Genomic DNA, 11256 nt, shown 5'->3' with positions numbered 1-11256 from the left:
CTTATATCCAGCGCAGTAGTATTTTGCAGTATTGCTCACTCAAGATTTCTCCCATGACGATCAAGATGTTCCTAGTCGTCAATATATTCCCCAGCAAGAGTTCGCTTGAGACCGACGCAAGCAGATTCAACCTCAAGTTTCGCTAAAGTTCGCTTGAGACCGACGCAAGCAGATTCCCCAGCAGTTTCTACCGACGTCCTGCTGCTTTCAATATTTCTTGTTTCCCCGCGGAGTTCGGCAAAGGTGTCGTTCTCCAGAAGTTCCCAAACCCAAAGCCTTCTTTCTTAGGTTCGTAAACCCGAAATTAGGACTTTTCAACTATAGGATCCCAATCCTTTTAGGTTCATAAACCTTTAGGTACCCAAACTTAGTTACCCCTTAAGTTGAACTTACTTTTGGCCTCACTCCCGTCGATGCTTTCCTTTAGGGCCCCACACCCTAGCACCAATCCTTATATATCTTCTAGGTCTTACCCTTAGCTCCCACGCTTAACCTTAACTCCTATGCACCTCCGGAAGCATCTCGAGGAAGAAGTCTCAGGTATGGTCTCTTCTTATGGCTGGCGAGCCTCCTTACGTAATCTAATGGACTTTAAACGACCCTCCCCGATAGTCGACAGACTCTAAAATGTTCCCGACGACAGGTCCTTGGTCCAGACCCCTTGAACCGCCTCGCGTCGCCATAGTCGTCAGGTTGTAATCTTCGATTGACCTGATGGCTATACTTTGACTTTCGCCTTGTCCAAGCCTCAGTCAAAGTGGGGGCTCTGTAGATACCTCATTTCTGCACCTCCCGCAAACCACCCGGTGATGATTGGGCCGCATGTTTGATACGCGGAACGATTTGTGACGATTAAATAAGATTTTCGTCAAGTGATTGCTCAAATATTAATGTCGACCTCTTAGTTGTCATCTACGTCCCCGAAACCGTCGTTTTAGCGATAATTCGAGTACATTCGAGTCCGGGCCTAAAACCGTCTCCATTTTCGATAATCATTAAATCCCGAGTGGAATGTTCTCGGAATGTTCCGGATATTTCTATTCCATATTTCACAAATTTTATCTTTTGGCAAATAATATCCCGTAATATTCATATAAAATATTAAGGAAGATCGAATTATTTCCGTCCTACCATAACTCAAACGCGAAATCTTTCTTCACGGGAGGAAACCTCCTGGGAATAGACGCAAAGTCTTTGCGCCTCTTCCAAGAGACGCAGTGGGCTGCTGCGCTCTTCCCGAGGCCCTTTTCTGCATGTTTCTCGTATCTTTTTCATATCTTTCCGAGATTCACTTCCAAAGAGTCTCCGAAACCCTAATTCCTTCACGTGATTAGTATAAATAGGAGCCTTCGCTCCTCATATTTCTCACGCGAGTGTCCGCCCTTCTCTTCTCCCTTTTCATTCTAGACTTTGTTCTTACTTATTGGCGCCTACGTGCTTGAACTTTCGACCACGTAAGCTCGGATCTTTCCGGGTACCAGCCTCTCCGTTGCATGACCGACCAATTTGACCAACTCCACAATAATCAATCTAATTAATCAATTTGTTTCAATCATTTTCCTCTTACGAGGGCACTCTCTTTGCATTCGCGTCGAGCATCACTAATCGATATCTTAGTCCTTCTCGTTTCGTCAACATGTAAGTCTGAGGGTGTAAATCTCTCTTTTATTTATTGTATTTTATTTTATTGTATCACTCATGTAAGGTTTATGTCGAAAATACCTCATTAAAACCGATTTCTAAAACCGTCTTTAAAACCTCTTTTTTTACGGATTTTCAGAAGACTGACAGTCGAGAAAAGACGCAAAGACAATCGCTGCGCTCTCTTCAAAGGAGCGCGAGTTCTGCTGCGCCTCTTTCGTGAGGCCGCCGATTCCTGCTTCTTTTCTTCTTCCTTCGTCCTCTGTAATTCGTCTTTGATTATTTGTTTTCACTTGTTTTCTTTAATTCTTCGGTACAATAGTTTAATAATCACATGTATATAATTCATCATTCATTAACATGTTTAATTCATCATAATCCGACTTAAATCCCAAGTAATCTCATATTTGCGGGTTTTCGTCATTAAATTTAATTCCGGGTTGTAGAGATTCAATTTGTTCATATTGAGTTTATGGGATTCATCTTTGATATAGCTTTCATCTGTTTATTCGCATGTTCATCATATATTCGTCATTAATCCATCGTATTTAACCTAATTAATTGATTTAATTTGTTTAGCTTGTTAATATTATTCACTTCTGTCATTATTCCATCTTGTAATTAATTCGTTTGCATCCGTCTCATCCATGTTTTCACTGTTTTTGTGACCCATTCACATGTTAAATAACCTATTAATCACTTTCATCCGAGTAAATATTATCAATCAATCATTAAAATCATCAATTGACATTAACGGCTTGCAATTACGGCTTCACAGCCAGAACTGAGCCAAGGAACAGACGCAGCGTCTGCTGCGCCTATTCCAAAGGACGCAGCTCTGCTGCGCTTGTTCCTGGCTGAGTTCTGTCTCTGAACTCCGTTTCTGCCTTGACATAGTTTAATTAGCTTACGTATTAATTGACTATTATCCGTAATATCACGCTAATTCCTGTTCGTTAATTTATTTGATTTATTTCTTTTATTTCTTTTATTTCTTTTATTTCTTTTATTTCTTTTTCTCAAATTATCCGTTTTAAAGGTATTTTCGACATAAATCGCCTATTCCAATGTAATTAATGTAATTTCCATTATTGTATTTTATCGTTATTGTATACCTTTTATTGTTTGTATGTTTTCACATGTAAATCAATATTAAATCCTACTTCGATCCAATTGTATGCTAATTACGTGTCAACCGACTTAGCTAAATTCTCACATGCTAGGATTAAAACTTGGATGTTGCATTGCATGCATATAACCGACGATATATCGAGTATAAATGATATCCCTAATCATTAGTAGAGGCCGCTATCGAGGCGGGCGGGATTAGGTGTTCGATCAAAAGATCTTCCTAATACGTACCCTCACCCCTTACTCCAGATCTCCGTGAGCACCCGTGTTCATTGGCATCCACGAGAGTCATTCTAGACATAGAGTGCTAAGGGTAACGATTGCTTAGTGTTCATGTCACTACTTTATGTCTTGACATGACATGAGGTATTCGAACGGTTCCAATTTCCCATAAAAATTGGTGGCGACTCCATACAAAATGCAAACGCTTGTTTCGTTTCTCACCAAGCGCCCCCGTGGGCGGCCCGCTGTCCACACGAGGCAGACTTCTTACCCTTTGATAGACTGGCAAAAATGGGCATCTGTAAAGATGGTTTATGCTTCCTGTGTAGCCAGAATTCTGAAACTCACCAGCATGTTTTTGAAGATTGTCCTTACTTGAATACATGCTTTAGTCTTCTCAAAATTTGGTTGGGGATTGAAAACAAAGGTCTGAACTCTGGTATGCTTATTCTTAAGGATATACGTCAACCATTATTGATAAGAATGTTGAAATGCGTTGTAGTTATGGATCTCTAATACCAGGTTTGGATGGCACGAAATTCCTGCAGAATGGACATGTATGTTCTCAAACCTGAACGTGTTATACAGTACATTAGGGAGGAGGTTAAATGCTTAGTATGAACTTTGTAGGTTTATATACAACATAGGTTGTTGGAATGGTATAAAGAGAAGGGTCTATACTAGCTTATGTAACATGTTATGCTAGGTTAGGTCTTCTCTGAAATTGCTAAAATTGTTGTAATGGTGCTCTTTTGAACGTTTATTAATATATTCTCACAGTTTCACCAAAAAATACATATATATATATATATATATACATATATATATATATATACATATATACATATATATATATATATACATATATACATATATACATATATATATATATACATATATACATATATACATATATATATATATATACATATATACATATATACATATATATATATATACATATATATACATATATATATATATATACATATATACATATATATATATATATACATATATATATATATATACATATATATATATATATACATATATATATATATATATATACGGTAAACTTTAAAATCATTGTCATAATTACATATATATGTTAGGACTAAATAATTACTATAATTAAATATTGCTTCTCTCCGTTTTTTGCCTCCTAATATTATAACGTCTTAAAAATATACTCTAAAATCATTGTGATAATTACATATATTTGTTAGGACTAAATAATTGCTATTGTTAAATATTGCTTCTTTATGTTTTTTGCCTCCTAAAATTATAACCCGTAATAATACAATCCCCATATCAAGCCTTCCAACGGCTACTTTAGTATATATGGCACATTTGTATATTTGCCTTGCTTAGCATATTTTATAGCTGTTAAACTTATTTCCTTTGATATTGTAATCCCAAGTATATATAGATGTAATAGCAACAGTGCAATACACAAGATCATTTGAACATATTATTATTTCCTATTCCTTGCAATTTATAATATGGTATCAGTTTACAGGTCCTAAAATCTTCTTCTCTATTCATCTATCAATCTTCATATCTTCATCATGACAAATCCTTCCCAGAACACGTCTCAAACTCATACGGCGGTCTCGGTTGTTCAATTCGAGAACCCCGGATCCAGAATCACGCATATTGCATTCAATGGTAACAACTACGATGAGTGGTCTCGTGCATTCCGTCTTGCCCTTCTCGCTAAGGATAAGATGGGTTACATTGACGGGAGCATCACCAAACCTGCTGAAACTGCCGACGAGTTCAAAACTTGGCGCTCGACCAATGCTCTTGTCACGGCATGGATCTACAATTCCATTGAAACTGAGTTAGCAAAATCGATCTCTTATCGTCCCGAAGCCAAACTGATTTGGGACACCATTAAACAACGCTTCAGTCAAGACAGTGAAGCACGTATTTATCGCTTGAAGGCAGAAATCATTGCGTGCCGTCAAGCCCCAAACGAATCTCTTATGACGTACTATGGCCGTCTCACCAGCCTGTGGGACGAACTGCTGGAACACGATGCCCTTCCGTCCTGCTCTTGTAAGTCGTGTCCTTGTGATTGGGTAAGCATTTTTTATTCTCGTCGCGAAAAAGAACGAGTCCGTGATTTTTTAATGGGATTAGACGATCGTTTTGACACTGCCCGATCACAGATTATTGGTATAACTCCCCTTCCCAATCTTAATCTTGTTTATAATCGATTACTTCAAGAGGAGGGGGTTCGGTCTTTATCTAAACATACTCCTGAAACTCGCCCCGAACCCATGGCGTTTGCAGCCAAGGTTCACCACGGCTCGAAGTCTGGTAAAGGGGGGAGTCGTGACTTTGTGTCTGATCGTTCCAATAATTCTGCTCCTAATCAGTCTAATAATCCTAATCGTCCTTATTGCATCGTCTGTCAAAAGCATGGTCATTATTTACGAACTTGTTATAGTGTGACGGGAAATTTCCCGGATTGGTGGGGTGATCGACCCCGTGACCGAGTCTATATTGATCCCAATGCGACGGACCTCAGTCAGGCCGTCTTTGTACCTGATCCCCGTCGCAACAAAACAGACCGCAGCAAGCCTCATGTCACGGGCAGTAACGGTGCGCGTGCTAACATGGCATCGGCATCAGGTGCAGCAAGCGTGCCCTCTGGTAATACCCCATCCTCCTCTCTTAATAACTTTGACAGGATAGACTTTAATAAGCTTGATGCCCGGGAACTCGAGGAAATAAGCCAAATGTGGAAGAATCGCAAAACTGAAAACAGTGACCGTCTCAGTGGTAATTTCTCTACTCTTTCTTGGATTATCGACACCGGTGCCTCTCACCATATGTCGGGTTGTCTTTCTCACTTTACTAATATTCACTCTATTAAACCTTTATCTGTCGGCCTCCCTAACGGGGATTTAGCCATCGCTAATCAGAGTGGTGATATTTATCTTTCTCCCCGTCTTATTTTACGTAATGTCTTATATGCTGAAAATTTACAATGCAATTTAATTTCCGTTTCAAGTTTATTGTTGGATACATCGCTTACTATACAATTTTCTCAACAACTTTGTTTAATTCAGGACCGTACCTCGAGGATGGTGATTGGTGCGGGTGAACAAAACGAGGGGCTCTATTACTTGAAAAATGTTCGAAATGACAAGGTACATGTCTATACCATTGGGAATTTTGACACTCTCGAGCTATGGCATCGTCGGTTGGGGCATCCGTCCTCCAATATTTCTCGTTTTCTTCCTTTTCTTAATAAGACAAACTCTTCTAATTCTTCTTTTCATAGTAAACATTGTGACATTTGTATTCGCGCTAAACAAACTCGCGCTCCTTTTCCTTTAAGCTCCAACAAAGCTGCCGGTATTTTTGATCTTTTACATTGTGATTTATGGGGCCTGTACTCGGAAAATGCGTCATGTGGGTCAAGGTATTTTCTTACTATTGTTGACGATTTCTCTCGCTCCACCTGGGTCTATTTATTAAAACGTAAAAGTGACACTCGACAAACCTTACTAAATTTTTTCGCTATGATCGACCGTCAATTTCAAAAGAAAATCAAAATTTTTCGCAGCGATAATGGCAATGAATTCAATTGTTTTGCCCAATTTTTTCGTGAAAATGGCATCCTTTTCCAAACCTCAAATGTTGACACCCCTCAACAAAATGGCCGAGTCGAACGAAAACACCGTCATATTTTAAATGTTGCTCGCGCCCTTCTTTTTCAAGCTAGTTTACCCATTCGTTTTTGGGGAGAGTGTGTCCTAGGGGCCGTCTATCTCCTTAACCGAACTCCTTCAACGATCCACAACGGTAAGACTCCTTACGAGATGTTATTTAATGAACCACCACCTATGGACCACATTCGTACCTTTGGGTGTCTTTGCTATGCTAAAAATATAAATCGCTCCCATGACAAATTCGCTCCCCGTGGTCGGAAATGCATCTTCCTAGGATACCCTTTCGGGAAAAAGGGATGGCTCGTTTATGACTTAGATACGGGAACCTATTTTTCCTCCCGTGACGTTGTCTTTATCGAACATGAATTCCCATATCAATCTCTCAACATTCACGACACTCATCCAACCACCTCGTCTTTTCTTGATGACACCCTCCAACCCATTGAGACCGTTCTCATCCCCACACCTATCTCACCCACAACCGGTGACACCACCTCACCCACGCCCACCACCACTAACACTTCTCCATCCGACCCCGTGTCCTCTGACCCCACTCCCTCAACGGATGAAACCCCAGCCACCGTGTCTCCCACAACGGAAACCGCCACTCATGAGGCTATGGGCAAGGGACATCGTCCCAAAATTCCCAACACTCGTCTCACTGGATATGTTCGTCCACCTCTAAGCCCCTCGACTCACCTCGCCAACGCATCATCATCATCTTCAGGTACTCGCTATCCTATTTCTCATTTCGTTACGTATGATAAATTTTCTTCTAATCATAAAAGTTTTTTAGCGGCCGTGACCAACAATCACGAGCCGACGTCCTTCAAAGAAGCTATGCAGGTTCCACAATGGCGCGAGGCAATGAAGAATGAAATTGATGCCCTCGAACGCAACAACACGTGGACTCTTGAAACTCTTCCATCTCACAAAAAGGCAATTGGCTCCAAATGGGTATACAAAATCAAATACCATGCTGATGGGTCAGTCGAGCGATACAAAGCCCGTCTAGTCATCATGGGAAACCGCCAAATCGAAGGGGTCGATTTTCAAGAGACTTTTGCTCCTACTATTAAAATGGTTACAGTCCGTACTTTACTTGCTATTGCCGCCGCAAAGAACTGGCACATTGATCAAATGGACGTCCACAATGCCTTTCTCCATGGTGATCTTCAAGAAGAAGTATACATGAAGCCGCCACCTGGGTTCCACTCTCCCTCTGACGGCCGAGTATTCCGCCTTCGTAAATCTCTTTACGGGCTGCGACAAGCACCCCGATGTTGGTATGCAAAACTCGCTTCCGCTCTTAAACAATACGGTTTTACACAATGTCCCTATGATCACTCCCTCTTCTCCATCCTTAAACCCGGAGCCGAGATACATGTCCTTGTTTATGTCGACGACCTAGTCATATGTGGGAACAACCTTACTTCTATTCAACAATTCAAAAACTATTTAAGTACTTGTTTTCACATGAAAGACCTAGGTCCCCTAAAATATTTTCTGGGCTTAGAAATTGCTCGTAACTCGAGTGGACTATCTATCTCACAACGGAAATACACTTTGGATATCCTCACTGAAACCGGCCTCCTAGGGACCAAACCCGTTTCAGTCCCCATGGAACCAAATCATAACCTTGGAGACTCCGAGACACCTATCCTTCACGACCCCCAACCATATCGTCGGTTAGTAGGTCGTCTTGTCTATCTCACCATTACCCGACCCGAATTAACCTACTTGGTTCACATTCTCGCTCAATTCATGAACAAACCAAGAACCGCCCACTGGCAGGCCGCCCTACACGTTGTCCGTTACCTTAAAAATAACCCGGGCCAAGGGTTACTTCTTCACTCCAACGCCAACCTTCTTCTTCATGCTTATTGCGACTCGGACTACGCTGCTTGCCCATCAAGTCGTCGCTCCCTCTCGGCCTACATTATCTTCCTCGGACATGCTCCTATCTCATGGAAGACTAAGAAACAATCTACCGTATCTAAATCATCAGCTGAGGCCGAATATCGGGCTATGGCTCATACCGTCTGTGAACTTAAGTGGCTAAAAGGCCTTATTAATTTTCTCGGTATACCACATCAACCGCCCATTGCTCTCTCATGCGATAATCAATCGGCCCTCCACATTGCTCGCAATCCGGTATTTCATGAACGCACTAAACATATTGAGGTGGATTGCCATTTTATTCGGGACGAGATTTTGAATGGACTTATTAAACCCAGTTACGTCCCAACTAAAGTCCAATTGGCCGACATTTTCACTAAGGCTCTCGGACGCACCGCTTTCGAAGACCTTCTATCCAAGTTGGGCGTCGTCAACTTACACGCACCAACTTGAGGGGGGTAATACAATCCCCATATCAAGCCTTCCAACGGCTACTTTAGTATATATGGTACATTTGTATATTTGCCTTGCTTAGCATATTTTATAGCTGTTAAACTTATTTCCTTTGATATTGTAATCCCAAGTATATATAGATGTAATAGCAACAGTGCAATACACAAGATCATTTGAACATATTATTATTTCCTATTCCTTGCAATTTATAATACGTAAAAAATATACTCTAAAATCATCGTCAAAATTACATATATATGTCACGGCTAAATAATTGCTGTAATTCTCAATTAATGCCAAACTTATACATTTAATTTTACTAAAAATAGTAGAGGTTAAGACAAAGATAATTCAAGTATCAACTAATGGTAGTAAGCATCCCCTTTTTACCTCTTAATACTATTATTATACATTATTAAATTTAGTAAATTATAACATTAAATTAAAACCATAGATAATTTATGTAAATTTGTTATTTTTTATACAATTTATATAAGACCACACTGTAAAATGTCGTACTGTGGCACGAGTTCTAACCTAGTTAGGATACTAATCACGTAATCATCTTCTTGCTTTATACAGGGAGTAATAAATATTCTAGCAACAGTTTTGAGACCTTTTGACTAGCTTGACGTATTTATCGGGACTTTTCTATTCTTTCTTATATATACGGAGTATTTTTTTTTCAATGACAAAAATGAGGCTGTAGTAGTACATCCACAAATCCAACCATCTGAGATTCTAGGTTCAACTCTTGGCTACGGCAAACATTTCCCTTTTTTCCCCACTCTAATGGACGACTCAGTGCTTGTTTGGTTACCCTTTAAAATTCATGGGAGTTGAAAAATCCCATGAATAAGAAAAGAGGGACTTGTTTGGTTGCCCAGTTTTTGGTAAAATGTGGGAATTTAATTTTCCAAGGAGTTGGAAACTCCTCCACAATGGAGGAGTTCAATTACCTAGCTCCCCCTAGGTAATTGCAAATTCCTGTGGAATTAAATTCCTGTGTAGGCAACCAAACGGGTTTGTTAAAACCACATCAATTTCATGGCGGAACTTAATTCCTATGAATTTAGTATTCCTATGGAGTTAGATTCCAACGGGCAACCAAACGAGCACTCAAAACCTAGCTACTTTGCTAGTGTAAATTATGAATTATGAATTTCGTTTTTTTATTATACGGAGTTCTTCATAATCTTCTATTGTACGTCTATACGATTTTACAACTCGAAGTATCAGGCTCGATACTAGGGCTAAAATCTTAAAATTTTTTGATCTTATCTTCAATTATTTTGAAATAATCTTAAATTTGTAGACGCGCCACGGTAAATATATTTTTCTGCTACATGATTGTTATAAGAAACCGAAAGAAAATTATTGTATTAGATGACGAAATAAGATAATGTCTCAAACTTAATCTAATATAAATTACGAAATATAGATATCCCATGGAATGATGGATATTTGTAACCGGATGGGCGTGATATGCCTTGACCAAAACTACAAAAGGCAGCCCATCTTCTAGGCGTTCCTATTTTACACATCTTTTTTATGATATATAAATTGTATATTTCCTTGAAATAAAGAACAAAGTTGTAGTAGCATATTAGCACCTGGCAATTCTTTGAGGTTTGAGATTCCAGGGTTAACCCATGGCTACAACATATTTTTATCCATTTTTTAAGTTCGTAGAAACATGAAACACCATTCTGCAATAGAAAGCCAAATCCACTCTAGCCTCTATGTCAATTGCCATTTTATTAAGCCAAATCCACTCTAGCTTCTATGTCAATTGCATTTTACTATCCTTTTAATTTGTTCTTCTTACAAAATTTGTTCTGCTGAATTTTTACGAGATATCCTTCCTTTTAATTTTCAACATTAGTAAAACTTGAGAAAAGAATTTGTTGTGGGTTATCAAGGGCAATCAGGCCGATCACCCTCGAGCAATGAAATTCTTTTTTACTTTTTGTTGAACTTTTTGATATTTTTCTAGTTAACATTATTACACTACTAACAGAGTCGTGTTTATGGGCCTTAGCCTAGTATCGTCTTATGATTGTAATGGGCTCGTAGTATTGTAACCCTAACTATCGTATGTACTATATATATATTTCATAAACGTAATGGAAGAGGCAAGGTTCACGTTTCCGTAATTTAGCATGGTATCAGTGAACTACTAAACACGATTAAAATCCTAAAATCCCTAACCCTAGCCGCC

At 39.3% G+C, this 11256-nt stretch overlaps 1 protein-coding gene across 1 annotated transcript; it reads left to right on the top strand.

Annotated features, from left to right (window-relative positions):
* The first annotated feature begins 4565 nt into the window (after window positions 1-4565).
* Window positions 4566-9035, top strand: LOC141589772 (uncharacterized). Its single transcript, XM_074410396.1, has 2 exons — window positions 4566-6433; window positions 7472-9035. The coding sequence occupies exons 1-2, from the start codon at window positions 4566-4568 to the stop codon at window positions 9033-9035; spliced, it is 3432 nt and encodes a 1143-aa protein (XP_074266497.1).
* The last annotated feature ends 2221 nt before the right edge of the window (window positions 9036-11256 follow it).

Source organism: Silene latifolia, chromosome 7 (assembly GCF_048544455.1).
Source record: "Silene latifolia isolate original U9 population chromosome 7, ASM4854445v1, whole genome shotgun sequence".
Taxonomy (NCBI): domain Eukaryota; kingdom Viridiplantae; phylum Streptophyta; class Magnoliopsida; order Caryophyllales; family Caryophyllaceae; genus Silene; species Silene latifolia.
Note: the sequence above shows the minus strand (reverse complement) of the source record. Positions and strands in the feature narration are given on the sequence as shown.

Bases quoted from the DNA above. Each gene is read 5' to 3' on its own strand.
- LOC141589772 (XM_074410396.1), top strand. From the start codon at position 4,566: ATGACAAATCCTTCCCAGAACACGTCTCAAACTCATACGGCGGTCTCG. The intron at 6,434-7,471 runs GTATTTTCTTAC...TAATCATAAAAG, and splicing joins AATGCGTCATGTGGGTCAAG to TTTTTTAGCGGCCGTGACCA.